The 17,742-nt window shown below is 55.3% G+C and overlaps 1 protein-coding gene across 3 annotated transcripts in view; it reads right to left on the bottom strand.

The window, feature by feature from the left end:
• Positions 1-17,742, bottom strand: part of itga10 (integrin, alpha 10) — a 173,829-nt gene that overhangs the window by 33,305 nt on the left and 122,782 nt on the right. For all 3 annotated transcript variants that reach the window (XM_085978412.1, XM_085978410.1, XM_085978409.1), the window contains 3 exons: positions 9,748-9,858; positions 7,932-8,017; positions 6,320-6,461 (listed from right to left, as the gene is read on the bottom strand). In XM_085978412.1, the coding sequence (XP_085834538.1) occupies positions 6,320-6,461; positions 7,932-8,017; positions 9,748-9,858 (339 nt within the window). The remainder of the gene's footprint in view (positions 1-6,319; positions 6,462-7,931; positions 8,018-9,747; positions 9,859-17,742) is intronic.

Genomic DNA, 17,742 nt, shown 5'->3' on the forward strand with positions numbered 1-17,742 from the left:
GGCCATCAGTGTGGTTCGGGGGTACGGTTGGCCATCAGTGTGGTTCGGGGGTACGGTTGGCCATCAGTGAGGTTCGGGGGTACGGTAGGCCATCAGTGTGGTTCGGGGGTACAGTTGGCCATCAGTGTGGTTCGGGGGTACGGTTGGCCATCAGTGAGGTTCGGGGGTACAGTTGGCCATCAGTGAGGTTCGGGGGTACGGTTGGCCATCAGTGAGGTTCGGGGGTACGGCTGGCCATCAGTGAGGTTCGGGGGTACGGCTGGCCATCAGTGAGGTTCGGGGGTACGGTTGGCCATCAGTGAGGTTCGGGGGTACGGTTGGCTATCAGTGTGGTTCAGGGGTACGGTTGGCCATCAGTGTGGTTCAGGGGTACGGTTGGCCATCAGTGAGGTTCGGGGGTACGGTTGGCCATCAGTGAGGTTCGGGGGTACGGTTGGCCATCAGTGAGGTTCGGGGGTACGGTTGGCCAACAGTGAGGTTCAGGGGTACGGTTGGCCATCAGTGAGGTTCGGGGGTACAGTTGGCCATCAGTGAGGTTCGGGGGTACGGTTGGCCATCAGTGAGGTTCGGGGGTACAGTTGGCCATCAGTGAGGTTCGGGGGTACAGTTGGCCATCAGTGTGGTTCAGGGGTACGGTTGGCCATCAGTGAGGTTCGGGGGTACGGTTGGCCATCAGTGAGGTTCGGGGGTACGGTTGGCCAACAGTGAGGTTCAGGGGTACGGTTGGCCAACAGTGAGGTTCAGGGGTACGGTTGGCCAACAGTGAGGTTCGGGGGTACAGTTGGCCATCAGTGAGGTTCGGGGGTACGGTTGGCCATCAGTGTGGTTCGGGGGTACGGTTGGCCATCAGTGAGGTTCGGGGGTACAGTTGGCCATCAGTGAGGTTCGGGGGTACGGTTGGCCATCAGTGAGGTTCGGGGGTACAGTTGGCCATCAGTGTGGTTCGGGGGTACAGTTGGCCATCAGTGTGGTTCGGGGGTACAGTTGGCCATCAGTGAGGTTCGGGGGTACGGTTGGCCATCAGTGTGGTTCGGGGGTACGGTTGGCCAACAGTGAGGTTCGGGGGTACGGTTGGCCATCAGTGAGGTTCGGGGGTACGGTTGGCCATCAGTGAGGTTCGGGGGTACGGTTGGCCATCAGTGTGGTTCGGGGGTACGGTTGGCCAACAGTGAGGTTCGGGGGTACGGTTGGCCATCAGTGAGGTTCGGGGGTACAGTTGGCCATCAGTGAGGTTCGGGGGTACAGTTGGCCATCAGTGTGGTTCGGGGGTACGGTTGGCCATCAGTGAGGTTCGGGGGTACGGTTGGCCAACAGTGAGGTTCGGGGGTACAGTTGGCCATCAGTGTGGTTCGGGGGTACGGTTGGCCAACAGTGAGGTTCGGGGGTACGGTTGGCCATCAGTGTGGTTCGGGGGTACAGTTGGCCATCAGTGTGGTTCGGGGGTACGGTTGGCCATCAGTGAGGTTCGGGGGTACGGTTGGCCATCAGTGTGGTTCGGGGGTACGGTTGGCCATCAGTGAGGTTCGGGGGTACGGTTGGCCATCAGTGTGGTTCGGGGGTACAGTTGGCCATCAGTGAGGTTCGGGGGTACGGTTGGCCATCAGTGAGGTTCGGGGGTACGGTTGGCCATCAGTGAGGTTCGGGGGTACGGTTGGCCATCAGTGAGGTTCGGGGGTACAGTTGGCCATCAGTGAGGTTCGGGGGTACGGTTGGCCATCAGTGAGGTTCGGGGGTACAGTTGGCCATCAGTGAGGTTCGGGGGTACGGTTGGCCATCAGTGTGGTTCGGGGGTACGGTTGGCCAACAGTGAGGTTCGGGGGTACGGTTGGCCATCAGTGAGGTTCGGGGGTACGGTTGGCCATCAGTGAGGTTCGGGGGTACGGTTGGCCATCAGTGTGGTTCGGGGGTACGGTTGGCCAACAGTGAGGTTCGGGGGTACGGTTGGCCATCAGTGAGGTTCGGGGGTACAGTTGGCCATCAGTGTGGTTCGAGGGTACGGTTGGCCATCAGTGTGGTTCGGGGGTACGGTTGGCCATCAGTGTGGTTCGGGGGTACGGTTGGCCATCAGTGTGGTTCGGGGGTACGGTTGGCCATCAGTGTGGTTCGGGGGTACAGTTGGCCAACAGTGAGGTTCGGGGGTACGGTTGGCCATCAGTGAGGTTCGGGGGTACGGTTGGCCATCAGTGTGAGTCGGGGGTACAGTTGGCCATCAGTGTGGTTCGGGGGTACAGTTGGCCATCAGTGAGGTTCGAGGGTACGGTTGGCCATCAGTGAGGTTCGGGGGTACAGTTGGCCATCAGTGAGGTTCGGGGGTACGGTTGGCCATCAGTGTGGTTCGGGGGTACAGTTGGCCATCAGTGAGGTTCGGGGGTACGGTTGGCCATCAGTGAGGTTCGGGGGTACAGTTGGCCATCAGTGAGGTTCGGGGGTACGGTTGCCCATCAGTGAGGTTCGGGGGTACAGTTGGCCATCAGTGAGGTTCGGGGGTACGGTTGGCCATCAGTGTGGTTCGGGGGTACGGTTGGCCATCAGTGTGGTTCGGGGGTACGGTTGGCCATCAGTGTGGTTCGGGGGTACGGTTGGCCATCAGTGTGGTTCGGGGGTACGGTTGGCCATCAGTGAGGTTCAGGGGTACGGTTGGCCATCAGTGTGGTTCGGGGGTACGGTTGGCCATCAGTCTGGTTCGGGGGTACAGTTGGCCATCAGTGTGGTTCGGGGGTACGGTTGGCCATCAGTCTGGTTCGGGGGTACAGTTGGCCATCAGTGAGGTTCGGGGGTACGGTTGGCCATCAGTGTGGTTCGGGGGTACGGTTGGCCATCAGTCTGGTTCAGGGGTACGGTTGGCCATCAGTGTGGTTCGGGGGTACGGTTGGCCATCAGTCTGGTTCGGGGGTACAGTTGGCCATCAGTGAGGTTCGGGGGTACGGTTGGCCATCAGTGAGGTTCGGGGGTACGGTTGGCCATCAGTGTGGTTCGGGGGTACGGTTGGCCAACAGTGAGGTTTGGGGGTACAGTTGGCCATCAGTGAGGTTCGGGGGTACAGTTGGCCATCAGTGTGGTTCGGGGGTACGGTTGGCCATCAGTGAGGTTCGGGGGTACAGTTGGCCATCAGTGTGGTTCGGGGGTACGGTTGGCCATCAGTGTGGTTCGGGGGTACGGTTGGCCATCAGTGAGGTTCGGGGGTACGGTTGGCCATCAGTGTGAGTCGGGGGTACAGTTGGCCATCAGTGTGGTTCGGGGGTACAGTTGGCCATCAGTGAGGTTCGGGGGTACGGTTGGCCATCAGTGAGGTTCGGGGGTACGGTTGGCCATCAGTGAGGTTCGGGGGTACGGTTGGCCATCAGTGAGGTTCGGGGGTACGGTTGGCCAACAGTGAGGTTTGGGGGTACAGTTGGCCATCAGTGAGGTTCGGGGGTACAGTTGGCCAACAGTGAGGTTCAGGGGTACGGTTGGCCATCAGTGAGGTTCGGGGGTACAGTTGGCCAACAGTGAGGTTCAGGGGTACGGTTGGCCATCAGTGAGGTTCGGTGGTACGGTTGGCCATCAGTGAGGTTCGGGGGTACGGTTGGCCATCAGTGAGGTTCGGGGGTACGGTTGGCCATCAGTGAGGTTCGGGGGTACGGTTGGCCATCAGTGTGGTTCGGGGGTACGGTTGGCCATCAGTGAGGTTCGGGGGTACGGTTGGCCAACAGTGAGGTTCGGGGGTACGGTTGGCCATCAGTGAGGTTCGGGGGTACGGTTGGCCATCAGTGTGGTTCGGGGGTACAGTTGGCCATCAGTGAGGTTTGGGGGTACGGTTGGCCATCAGTGAGGTTCGGGGGTACGGTTGGCCAACAGTGAGGTTCAGGGGTACAGTTGGCCATCAGTGAGGTTCGGGGGTACGGTTGGCCATCAGTGAGGTTCGGGGGTACAGTTGGCCATCAGTGAGGTTCAGGGGTACGGTTGGCCAACAGTGAGGGTCAGGGGTACAGTTGGCCATCAGTGAGGTTCGGGGGTACGGTTGGCCATCAGTGAGGTTCGGGGGTACGGTTGGCCATCAGTGTGGTTCGGGGGTACGGTTGGCCATCAGTGAGGTTCGGGGGTACGGTTGGCCATCAGTGAGGTTCGGGGGTACGGTTGGCCATCAGTGAGGTTCGGGGGTACGGTTGGCCATCAGTGTGGTTCGGGGGTACGGTTGGCCATCAGTGAGGTTTGGGGGTACAGTTGGCCAACAGTGAGGTTCAGGGGTACAGTTGGCCATCAGTGTGGTTCGGGGGTACGGTTGCCCATCAGTGTGGTTCGGGGGTACAGTTGGCCATCAGTGTGGTTCGGGGGTACGGTTGGCCATCAGTGAGGTTCGGGGGTACGGTAGGCCATCAGTGTGGTTCGGGGGTACAGTTGGCCATCAGTGTGGTTCGGGGGTACGGTTGGCCATCAGTGTGGTTCGGGGGTACAGTTGGCCATCAGTGAGGTTCGGGGGTACGGTTGGCCATCAGTGAGGTTCGGGGGTACGGCTGGCCATCAGTGAGGTTCGGGGGTACGGTTGGCCATCAGTGAGGTTCGGGGGTACGGCTGGCCATCAGTGAGGTTCGGGGGTACGGTTGGCCATCAGTGTGGTTCGGGGGTACGGTTGGCCAACAGTGAGGTTCGGGGGTACGGTTGGCCATCAGTGAGGTTCGGGGGTACGGTTGGCTATCAGTGTGGTTCGGGGTACGGTTGGCCATCAGTGTGGTTCAGGGGTACGGTTGGCCATCAGTGAGGTTCGGGGGTACGGTTGGCCATCAGTGAGGTTCGGGGGTACGGTTGGCCATCAGTGAGGTTCGGGGGTACGGTTGGCCAACAGTGAGGTTCAGGGGTACGGTTGGCCATCAGTGAGGTTCAGGGGTACAGTTGGCCATCAGTGAGGTTCGGGGGTACGGTTGGCCATCAGTGAGGTTCGGGGGTACAGTTGGCCATCAGTGAGGTTCGGGGGTACAGTTGGCCATCAGTGTGGTTCAGGGGTACGGTTGGCCATCAGTGAGGTTCGGGGGTACGGTTGGCCATCAGTGAGGTTCGGGGGTACAGTTGGCCATCAGTGAGGTTCGGGGGTACGGTTGGCCAACAGTGAGGTTCAGGGGTACGGTTGGCCAACAGTGAGGTTCAGGGGTACGGTTGGCCAACAGTGAGGTTCGGGGGTACGGTTGGCCATCAGTGAGGTTCGGGGGTACAGTTGGCCATCAGTGAGGTTCGGGGGTACAGTTGGCCATCAGTGAGGTTCGGGGGTACGGTTGGCCATCAGTGAGGTTCGGGGGTACAGTTGGCCATCAGTGAGGTTCGGGGGTACGGTTGGCCATCAGTGAGGTTCGGGGGTACGGTTGGCCATCAGTGAGGTTCGGGGGTACGGTTGGCCATCAGTGTGGTTCGGGGGTACGGTTGGCCATCAGTGAGGTTCGGGGGTACGGTTGGCCATCAGTGAGGTTCAGGGGTACAGTTGGCCATCAGTGAGGTTCGGGGGTACGGTTGGCCATCAGTGAGGTTCGGGGGTACGGTTGGCCATCAGTGAGGTTCGGGGGTACGGTTGGCCATCAGTGAGGTTCGGGGGTACAGTTGGCCATCAGTGAGGTTCGGGGGTACGGTTGGCCATCAGTGAGGTTCGGGGGTACAGTTGGCCATCAGTGAGGTTCGGGGGTACAGTTGGCCATCAGTGAGGTTCGGGGGTACGGTTGGCCATCAGTGTGGTTCGGGGGTACGGTTGGTCAACAGTGAGGTTCGGGGGTACGGTTGGCCATCAGTGAGGTTCGGGGGTACAGTTGGCCATCAGTGTGGTTCGGGGGTACGGTTGGCCATCAGTGTGGTTCGGGGGTACAGTTGGCCATCAGTGTGGTTCGGGGGTACGGTTGGCCAACAGTGAGGTTCGGGGGTACGGTTGGCCATCAGTGTGGTTCGGGGGTACGGTTGGCCATCAGTGTGGTTCGGGGGTACGGTTGGCCATCAGTGTGGTTCGGGGGTACAGTTGGCCATCAGTGAGGTTCGGGGGTACGGTTGGCCAACAGTGAGGTTCGGGGGTACAGTTGGCCATCAGTGAGGTTCGGGGGTACGGTTGGCCATCAGTGAGGTTTGGGGGTACGGTTGGCCATCAGTGTGGTTCGGGGGTACGGTTGGCCATCAGTGTGGTTCGGGGGTACGGTTGGCCATCAGTGTGGTTCGGGGGTACAGTTGGCCATCAGTGTGGTTCGGGGGTACGGCTGGTATAAATGTCCGGGGGATGACAGCATCTGTCTGATTTAATCTGCCAAATGTGCAACTAATAATGCAAACCCTGAAAAGGGAGTTAAAAAGAGAAAATGAAATAGGTTTTTACCCTCACAAGGAGACTGGTGAAGAGCAGGTTTCTGGAAAAGGTGATGTTGAGGCTGGTGTTGTAAGCATTTTCTCCCCTGTTCTCCAGCAACACTGTCGCTGACACCCTCTGCCGACTGTTCTTAACAATGTAAGGACTCTGTCTGAAATAACGATTACAATTTGTTAAAAATATCACAACAAAAATACATTAACTGAAGAAAAAAGCCTTCCGGCTCGTTGGGTGGATACAGCAGCACATTCAGGGAAGGTTTCGAGTCTGATTCCCGGGTCACAGCTCCGTCTGTATTAGGCTGAGTATCGGTAGGCTCGGGAGGGTTAACAGCCCTGTTCCCTGCCCCTGATCACTCTCCAGGAACCCCGGCTGGAAACTAGGCAGTTCTGGACAGGAGGCAATGGCAGGATCCAGCTAGGCTGCGATGCCCCGCTTGGTTGAATAGCACACTGACATTCTCTGTCATATTTCACACATGAAGGTTAGCCATTTAGGTGAGGTAGCTGATATCTGTAAAACCTGTACCCCAGGCATCAGGAAAGGGAGGGAGAAAATGGCTCCTTGCAATGTTGCGTAACTGTTATATTCTTCTCTTCTTAGACAGTCCCTGGGAACCGAGGATGACTTGCTTCCACATTAAGAATGAGTTCTCAGGTGACTGATGAGTCCAATGCGGGCCCTACAGTCTCTGTCACAGGTAGGGCAGACGGTGGTTGAAGGGGCGGGTGAGTGGGGTGCTTGGGTTGACGTGCGCTCCTTGCGCTGCCTGCGCTTGGCTTCCGCTTGCTGGTGGTACCTCTCCAGTGCTTTGAGGTGCCTGCTGTACATGGTCCATGTCTCTGAGGCATACAGCAGGGCGGGTATCACTGCTGCCCTGTAGACCACGAGCTTAGTGCTGGGTTTGAGGTCCTGGTCTTCAAACACGCTCTTCCTCAGGCGAGCGAAGGCTGCACTGGCACACTGAAGGTGGTGTTGGACTTTGTCGTCGACGTCTGCCCTTGTTGACAGTAGGCTCCCGAGGTATGGAAAGTGGTCCACGTTGTCCAAGGCCTTGTCATGGATTTTGATAATCAGGGGGCAGTACTGTGTGGCGGGGGCAGGTTGGTAGAGGACCTTTGTCTTACGGATGTTTAGTGTAAGGCCCATGCTCTCATACACTTCGGTGAAGGTGTTGACGATGGTTTGGAGTTCGACCTCCGAGTGAGCGCAGACGCAAGCGTCGTCTGCATACTGTAATTCGACGACAGAGGATGGGACGACCTTGGATCTGGACTGGAGTGCGACAGTTTCCCGTTTGTTCTGTAAATTAGCTCCACTCCAGCGGGGAGCTTACTGAGGGCGAGATGGAGCATTGCAGCAAGGAAGATCGAGAAGAGCGTTGGTGCGATGACACAGCCTTGCTTGACCCCGGTCCGTACGTGAATTGGGTCTGTGGTGGAACCGTTGGTCAGGATCACGGCTTGCATGTCGTCGTGAAGCAGGCGGAGGATAGTGACAAACTTTTGAGGGCAGCCGAATTTGAGGAGGACACTGTTATATTCAGCAGTATAATCGTTAACCTCACGATTCCTGCACCAACAATTCACCGTTAAAACCGCGATAAAACTTATTTTCTTGCCTTGATCCAGAAATATCCAGGTGTGCGTGAAGTGTGAGATCCGTCAAACACTCATCATCATCCCCACAGTCTTTGAAGAAGGGAATCTGAAAGTGAGAAGATGAATACAAAAATGTGTCAGCGGACTTCAGAACAACAGGTTAGTGTCTGCCCACAACAACAGGTTAGTGTCTGTCCACAACAACAGGTTAGTGTCTGCCCACAACAACAGGTTAGTGTCTGCCCACAACAACAGGTTAGTGTCTGCCCACAACAACAGGTTAGTGTCTGCCCACAACAACAGGTTAGTGTCTGTCCACAACAACAGGTTAGTGTCTGCCCACAACAACAGGTTAGTGTCTGCCCACAACAACAGGTTAGTGTCTGCCCACAACAACAGGTTAGTGTCTGCCCACAACAACAGGTTAGTGTCTGTCCACAACAACAGGTTAGTGTCTGCCCACAACAACAGGTTAGTGTCTGCCCACAACAAAAGGTTAGTGTCTGTCCAGAACAACAGGTTAGTGTCTGTCCACAACAACAGGTTAGTGTCTGTCCAGAACAACAGGTTAGTGTCTGTCCACAACAACAGGTTAGTGTCTGTCCACAACAACAGGTTAGTGTCTGTCCAGAACAACAGGTTAGTGTCTGCCCACAACAACAGGTTAGTGTCTGCCCACAACAACAGGTTAGTGTCTGTCCACAACAACAGGTTAGTGTCTGTCCACAACAACAGGTTAGTGTCTGCCCACAACAACAGGTTAGTGTCTGTCCACAACAACAGGTTAGTGTCTGTCCACAACAACAGGTTAGTGTCTGTCCAGAACAACAGGTTAGTGTCTGTCCACAACAACAGGTTAGTGTCTGCCCACAACAACAGGTTAGTGTCTGTCCACAACAACAGGTTAGTGTCTGCCCACAACAACAGGTTAGTGTCTGTCCACAACAACAGGTTAGTGTCTGCCCACAACAACAGGTTAGTGTCTGCCCACAACAACAGGTTAGTGTCTGTCCAGAACGACAGGTTAGTGTCTGCCCACAACAACAGGTTAGTGTCTGTCCAGAACAACAGGTTAGTGTCTGTCCACAACAACAGGTTAGTGTCTGCCCACAACAACAGGTTAGTGTCTGTCCACAACAACAGGTTAGTGTCTGTCCACAACAACAGGTTAGTGTCTGTCCAGAACAACAGGTTAGTGTCTGTCCACAACAACAGGTTAGTGTCTGTCCACAACAACAGGTTAGTGTCTGTCCAGAACAACAGGTTAGTGTCTGCCCACAACAACAGGTTAGTGTCTGCCCACAACAACAGGTTAGTGTCTGCCCACAACAACAGGTTAGTGTCTGTCCAGAACAACAGGTTAGTGTCTGCCCACAACAACAGGTTAGTGTCTGTCCAGAACAACAGGTTAGTGTCTGCCCACAACAACAGGTTAGTGTCTGCCCACAACAACAGGTTAGTGTCTGTCCACAACAACAGGTTAGTGTCTGTCCACAACAACAGGTTAGTGTCTGTCCACAACAACAGGTTAGTGTCTGCCCACAACAACAGGTTAGTGTCTGTCCACAACAACAGGTTAGTGTCTGCCCACAACAACAGGTTAGTGTCTGTCCAGAACAACAGGTTAGTGTCTGCCCACAACAACAGGTTAGTGTCTGTCCACAACAACAGGTTAGTGTCTGTCCAGAACAACAGGTTAGTGTCTGCCCACAACAACAGGTTAGTGTCTGCCCACAACAACAGGTTAGTGTCTGCCCACAACAACAGGTTAGTGTCTGTCCAGAACAACAGGTTAGTGTCTGCCCAGGTTAGCGAGACAGTTGAGCAGAGACTTACCCAGCTTCTAACTGTAGTCACACAACCGTCATCCAGAACCGGTCCGGATGGCAGCTCGGCCAGACTGAACTGCAACGTGAATCCGATGGCCCGAATGTAGTCGGCCGTATCCTGTGTCGGAGCAACAACATGGTGTTAGATACAAGACCACAAAAGATCTCGGAGTCTACACATCAGGTGGGGAAAGTGTCAGTATCTTGCAGCAACTACAGTCACTCATTTTACATGTGTACACATCTGTACTGTGGCAAAAACTTTCTGAATGCTCATCAATGATGTCAGTGCAAGGAATGGACCACTTGCTACTTCAGGCAACCACTGTCAGCATCAAGCAAATCCAGGTCAGGCACAGCGCAGGTTAGGAACACAGCAAAGCTCTCAAACACTGCCTTTCAAACATTCCCAGCACAGGCACAGGAGATTTTACAGAGGCAGCTTCATATCATGCAGTGTTAACGTGTAACTAATGCAGCACGTATACTGCAGATACAGGAGCTGCACCAACACACACTAATGCAGCACATATACTGCAGGTACAGGAGCTGCACTGACACACACTAATGCAGCACGTATACTGCAGATACAGGAGCTGCACCGACACACACTAATGCAGCACATATACTGCAGGTACAGGCGCTGCACTGACACACACTAATGCAGCACATATACTGCAGGTACAGGAGCTGCACCGACACACACTAATGCAGCACGTATACTGCAGGTACAGGAGCTGCACTGACACACACTAATGCAGCATGTATACTGCAGGTACAGGAGCTGCACTGACACACACGAATGCAGCACGTATACTGCAGATACAGGAGCTGCACCAACACACACTAATGCAGCACATATACTGCAGATACAGGAGCTGCACCGACACACACTAATGCAGCACGTATACTGCAGGTACAGGAGCTGCACCGACACACACTAATGCAGCACGTATACTGCAGGTACAGGAGCTGCACCGACACACACTAATGCAGCACATATACTGCAGATACAGGAGCTGCACCGACACACACTAATGCAGCACATATACTGCAGATACAGGAGCTGCACCGACACACACTAATGCAGCACGTATACTGCAGATACAGGAGCTGCACCGACACACACCAATGCAGCACGTATACTGCAGGTACAGGCGCTGCACTGACACACACTAATGCAGCACGTATACTGCAGGTACAGGAGCTGCACCGACACACACTAATGCAGCACATATACTGCAGGTACAGGAGCTGCACCGACACACACTAATGCAGCACGTATACTGCAGGTACAGGAGCTGCACCGACACACACTAATGCAGCACGTATACTGCAGGTACAGGAGCTGCACCGACACAGACTAATGCAGCACGTATACTGCAGGTACAGGAGCTGCACCGACACACACTAATGCAGCACGTATACTGCAGGTACAGGAGCTGCACCGACACAGACTAATGCAGCACGTATACTGCAGGTACAGGAGCTGCACCGACACACACTAATGCAGCACGTATACTGCAGGTACAGGAGCTGCACCGACACACACCAATGCAGCACGTATACTGCAGGTACAGGCGCTGCACCGACACACACTAATGCAGCATGTATACTGCATGTACAGGAACTGCACCGACACACACTAATGCAGCACGTATACTGCATGTACAGGAACTGCACCGACACACACTAATGCAACACGTATACTGCAGGTACAGGCGCTGCACCGACACAGACTAATGCAGCACGTATACTGCAGGTACAGGAGCTGCACCGACACACACTAATGCAGCACGTATACTGCAGGTACAGGAGCTGCACCGACACACACCAATGCAGCACGTATACTGCAGGTACAGGCGCTGCACCGACACACACTAATGCAGCATGTATACTGCATGTACAGGAACTGCACCGACACACACTAATGCAGCACGTATACTGCATGTACAGGAACTGCACCGACACACACTAATGCAACACGTATACTGCAGGTACAGGCGCTGCACTGACACACACCAATGCAGCACGTATACTGCAGGTACAGGCGCTGCACTGACACACACTAATGCAGCATGTATACTGCAGGTACAGGAGCTGCACCGACACACACTAATGCAGCACGTATACTGCAGGTACAGGAGCTGCACCGACACACACTAATGCAGCACATATACTGCAGATACAGGAGCTGCACCGACACACACTAATGCAGCACGTATACTGCAGATACAGGAGCTGCACCGACACACACTAATGCAGCACATATACTGCTGATACAGGAGCTGCACCGACACACACTAATGCAACACGTATACTGCAGGTACAGGCGCTGCACTGACACACACTAATGCAGCACGTATACTGCAGATACAGGAGCTGCACCGACACACACTAATGCAGCACATATACTGCAGATACAGGAGCTGCACTGACACACACTAATGCAACACGTATACTGCAGGTACAGGCGCTGCACTGACACACACTAATGCAGCACGTATACTGCAGATACAGGAGCTGCACCGACACACACTAATGCAGCACGTATACTGCAGATACAGGAGCTGCACTGACACACACTAATGCTGCACATATACTGCAGGTACAGGAGCTGCACTGACACACACTAATGCTGCACATATACTGCAGATACAGGAGCTGCACCGACACACACTAATGCAGCACGTATACTGCAGGTACAGGCGCTGCACCGACACACACTAATGCAGCACATATACTGCAGGTACAGGAGCTGCACCGACACACACTAATGCAGCACGTATACTGCAGGTACAGGCGCTGCACCGACACACACTAATGCAGCACGTATACTGCAGATACAGGAGCTGCACCGACACACACTAATGCAGCACATATACTGCAGATACAGGAGCTGCACTGACACACACTAATGCAGCACGTATACTGCAGATACAGGAGCTGCACCGACACACACTAATGCAGCACGTATACTGCAGGTACAGGAGCTGCACCGACACACACTAATGCAGCACGTATACTGCAGGTACAGGCGCTGCACCGACACACACTAATGCAGCACGTATACTGCAGGTACAGGCGCTGCACTGACACACACTAATGCAGCACGTATACTGCAGATACAGGAGCTGCACCGACACACACTAATGCAGCACGTATACGGCATGTACAGGAGCTGCACTGACACACATTAATGCAGCACGTATACTGCAGGTACAGTGATGCGCTATCAATTACTCATAAAAGACTGAGAGTTAAGAGAGTAACTAAAGGCTTTTATTAACAAAAGAATGAAGGTCTGCCTCGAGTGGTCGACCGGTCCAGAAATACAAAGGGCTGGGGAGCAGTCACCTTTATACTAGGACTTGTGGGAGGAGTCAGCCGAGGCATGTCCAGGCATGTACACAGTGGAATACAAACAGTGGTTTACCACATTCACCCCTTGTTTAAAATTGAGTCCGGCGGGGTGAAGTGTATTAAAAGTTAGTGTATTGGAGTCTCTCTGGAGGTCTTGTCTGCCGCTGTGATCGGCGTGGCGACGGCAGGGGTAGTGGAGCTTCCGGCGTCGAGTCCTGCGTAGGCTGTGGCACAGGCGTGTCGTCCTCGTAGATGTCGAGCGGGTCGCGGGGCCCAGGCCTGCCGTCTGCTGGGGCTGGATATCGGATCGTGGTGGGGGGGTGGTAGTGAGTAGTGGGTTAGTGCAGCCCCCGAGGGTGCAAGGTCTCTTATCGAGACTGTGTCCTCCCGCCCGTCCGGGTATGCAATGTAAGCATACTGGGGGTTGGCGTGGAGGAGGTCGACCCTCTCGACCAGGGGGTCCGTTTTATGGGTCCTCGCGTGTCTTCTCAGTAGGACCGGCCCTGGGGACGTCAGCCATGGCGGTAGCGATGTCCCCGATGTGGACTTCCTTGGGAAGACAAACATTTTCTCATGAGGGGTGGCGTTAGTGGCAGTGCAGAGCAGTGACCGAATAGAGTGGAGCGCATCGGGGAGCACATCCTGCCAGCGGGAGGTTGGAAGGCCCCTAGACTTTAAGGCTAGCAGGGCGGCCTTCCAAACTGTCGCATTTTCTCTTTCCACCTGTCCGTTCCCCCGGGGGTTGTAACTGGTGGTCCTGCTTGTGGCAATACCCCTAGTTAGCAGGTACTGACGGAGTTCGTCGCTCATAAACGATGAGCCCCGGTCGCTATGGATATAGCTGGGGAAACCGAACAGGGTGAAGAGGTCGTTCAGACATTTAATGACCGTGGCACTGGTCATGTCCGGGCAGGGGATGGCGAACGGGAAACGGGAGTACTCATCAATAATATTGAGGAAGTACACATTGCGGTCGGAGGAGGGGAGAGGCCCTTTAAAATCAACGCTCAGGCGCTCGAAGGGGCGAGTGGCTTTTATCAGGTGAGCCCTGTCTGGTCTATAAAAGTGCGGTTTGCACTCAGCGCAGACTTGGCAGTTCCTGGTCATGGTCCTGACCTCCTCAATAGAGTAAGGCAGGTTGCGGGCCTTGATGAAGTGGAAGAACCTGGTGACCCCCGGGTGGCAGAGGTCATTGTGGAGGGCCCGCAGTCTATCGATCTGCGCGCTGGCGCAGGTGCCACGCGATAGCGCATCCGGGGGTTCATTGAGCTTCCCGGGCCGGTACAAGATCTCGTAATTGTAGGTGGAAAGTTCGATTCTCCACCTCAAGATCTTGTCATTTTTGATTTTGCCCCTCTGCTTGTTGTTAAACATGAAAGCAACTGAACGCTGGTCAGTGAGCAGGGTAAATCGTTTTCCGGCCAGGTAGTGCCTCCAATGACGCACAGCCTCCACAATCGCCTGGGCCTCCTTCTCAACAGCGGAGTGTCTGGTCTCCGGGCCTTGGAGGGTTCGTGAAAAGAAGGCCACGGGTCTCCCCGCCTGATTGAGGGTAGCGGCCAGGGCAAAGTCGGACGCGTCGCTTTCCACCTGGAAGGGGATGGATTCGTCCACTGCGTGCATGGTGGCTTTGGCAATGTCCTCCTTGATACGGTGGAAGGCTAAGCGGGCCTCTGCCGTCAAGGGAAAAGAGGTGGACTTGATCAGCGGACGGGCCTTGTCCGCATAGTAGGGGACCCACTGGGGGTAATAGGAGAAAAACCCTAGGCACCTCTTCAGGGCCTTGAGGCAGTGGGGCAGTGGGAGTTCCATAAGGGGACGCATCCGGTCGGGGTCGGGGCCGATGACTCCGTGTTCCACAACACAGCCAAGGATGGCGAGGCGGTTTGTGCGGAATATGCACTTCTCCTTGTTATATGTCAGGTTCAGGAGTTGGGCGGTGCGGAGGAATTTTTCGAGGTTTGCGTCATGGTCCTGCAAGTCACGGCCGCAGATGGTCACATTGTCCAGATATGGGAAAGTGGCCTGCAACGCATTTTGATCTACCATCCGGTCCATCTCCCTTTGGAAGACGGAGACCCCGTTGGTGACGCCAAAGGGAACCCTAAGGAAGTGATAGAGGCGGCCGTTTGCCTCAAAGGCGGTATACTGGCGGTCCTCAGGGCGGATAGGGAGCTGGTGGTACGCTGATTTCAGGTCAATGGTCGAGAAGACGCGGTACTGCGCGATCGGGTTGACCATATCAGCTATGCGGGGGAGTGGGTAGGCGTCCAGCAGGGTGTAGCGATTTATTGTCTGGCTGTAGTCGATGACCAGGCGCTGCTTCTCGCCGGTCTTAACGACCACAACCTGGGCTCGCCAGGGGCTGGTGCTGCCCTCAATAATCCCTTCCTTCAGGAGCCGCTCCACTTCGGTTTTAATGTAAACCCTGTCCCCGGCACTGTATCGCCTGCTCTTTGTGGCGATGGGCTTACAGTCGGGGGTGAGGTTAGCAAACAGTGGGGGGGGGGTGACTCTGAGTGTGGAGAGGTTGCACCTGGTGCGCGGCGGGCAATTTGGGAGCTGCTGGCTGCGGACTGTGAGTGGGGGTAGGGGTCCACCGTACGCCATCGTAACACTTTTAAGGTGGCACTGAAAATCTAACCCCAGCAGGACGGCAGCGCAGAGGTCGGGCAGGACCAGAAGTTTAAAATGATCGTACACAGTCCCGTCTACTACGAGTGTCACCACGCAGTAGCCGCCGATGTCTGCCGACTGGGACTCGGAGGCCATAGAAATCCGCTGGTACGCAGGCAGGACTGGGAGAGAGCAACGCCGCACCGTGTCGGGGTGGATGAAGCTCTCCGTGCTCCCAGAGTCAAAAAGGCAGATTGTATCGTGACCATTTACCTAATGTCCATTGTGGAACTGGCCAGCTGGTGCGGTCTCGCTTGGTCCAGTGTAACGGATGCCAGCGTAGGGGTCGGTGTGTCGCTGCGGGTATCAGATGAGGCGGTGTTGGGGGCCTGCTGCGTTCCGGCTGTCGTCCAAGATGGCGGCGTCCATGATCCCCATGTGGCTGGAGGCGTCCAAAATGGCTGCTGTACCGGTGGTTCGCACATGGCCGGGGAGGCCCAAGATGGCGGCCACTCACGCGGCGCTGCTGGGGTTCGGGGTGGCTTTGGCCCTGCAGACGCTAGCGTAGTGTCCCTTCTTCCCGCAGCCCGAGCAGATCGCGTTTTTCGCCGGGCAGCGCGCTCTGGGGTGTTTTGCCTGGCCACAGAAGTAGTATTTCTGGCCTTGGGGCACTGCTGTCTGGCCTTGGGACACTGCTGCGGTAGTTGGGCCGTTGCTGGGGTGTGGCTGGGGTGGCATGGCGCTATGAGGCGGTCCTACCGTGTCCCAGGCTGTCATTCCCCGCGGCGTCCACGGTGCAGAGGAGTAGGCATCCATGCCCCGGTAGGCTGCATCCAGTGATAGTGCGAGTTCAGAGGCCTTGTTGAGGTCGAGGTCACTCTGCTCCAACAATCGCTGTCGGGTGTAATTGGATCTGTGGCCCACTACAAAAGCGTCCCGGATAAGTTCCTCTGTGTACACGGCGGCCTTTACATCCTTACAACCACAGGCCCGGCCAAGCACAGACAGTGCCTGAAGGTATTCCACGGTCGATTCCCCAGGTTGTTGTTTACGACTCCCCAGAAGGTGCCTGGCGTACACTTCGTTCACTGGGCGCGTGTACTGGTCCTTGAGGAGCTTGATAGCGTCCGCGTACGAGGTCGCGTCTTGGATGACCGAGTATACTCGGTGGTTCACTTTGGAGGTCAGGACATCCAGTTTGTCCTCGTCCGATTTGATTGCTGCGGAGGCGGTCAGGAATTTTTCGAAACACTTAAGCCAGTGAGTAAACTTGGTGGATGAGTCCGCCTCCCGATGATCTAAGTCCAGGCATGCTGGTGTGAGGATCTTCTCCATTATAAAAATTTTGTTAATAAAATTGATGCGCTATCAATTACTCATAAAAGACTGAGAGTTAAGAGAGTAACTAAAGGCTTTTATTAACAAAAGAATGAAGGTCTGCCTCGAGTGGTCGACCGGTCCAGAAATACAAAGGGCTGGGGAGCAGTCACCTTTATACTAGGACTTGTGGGAGGAGTCAGCCGAGGCATGTCCAGGCATGTACACAGTGGAATACAAACAGTGGTTTACCACATACAGGAGCTGCACCGACACACACTAATGCAGCACGTATACTGCAGGTACAGGAGCTGCACCGACACACACTAATGCAGCACGTATACTGCAGATACAGGAGCTGCACCGACACACACCAATGCAGCACGTATACAGCACGTACAGGAGCTGTACTGACACACACTAATGCAGCACGTATACTGCAGATACAGGAGCTGCACCGACACACACTAATGCAGCACGTATACTGCAGGTACAGGAGCTGCACCGACACACACCAATGCAGCACATATACAGCATGTACAGGAGCTGTACTGACACACACTAATGCAGCACGTATACTGCAGATACAGGAGCTGCACCGACACACACCAATGCAGCACGTATACTGCAGATACAGGAGCTGCACCGACACACACTAATGCAGCACATATACTGCAGGTACAGGAGCTGCACCGACACACACCAA

The sequence above is a fragment of the Somniosus microcephalus genome, unplaced genomic scaffold (assembly GCF_052327205.1).
Source record: "Somniosus microcephalus isolate GS21.2 unplaced genomic scaffold, FLI_Smic_1.0 unresolved_chr7, whole genome shotgun sequence".
Taxonomy (NCBI): domain Eukaryota; kingdom Metazoa; phylum Chordata; class Chondrichthyes; order Squaliformes; family Somniosidae; genus Somniosus; species Somniosus microcephalus.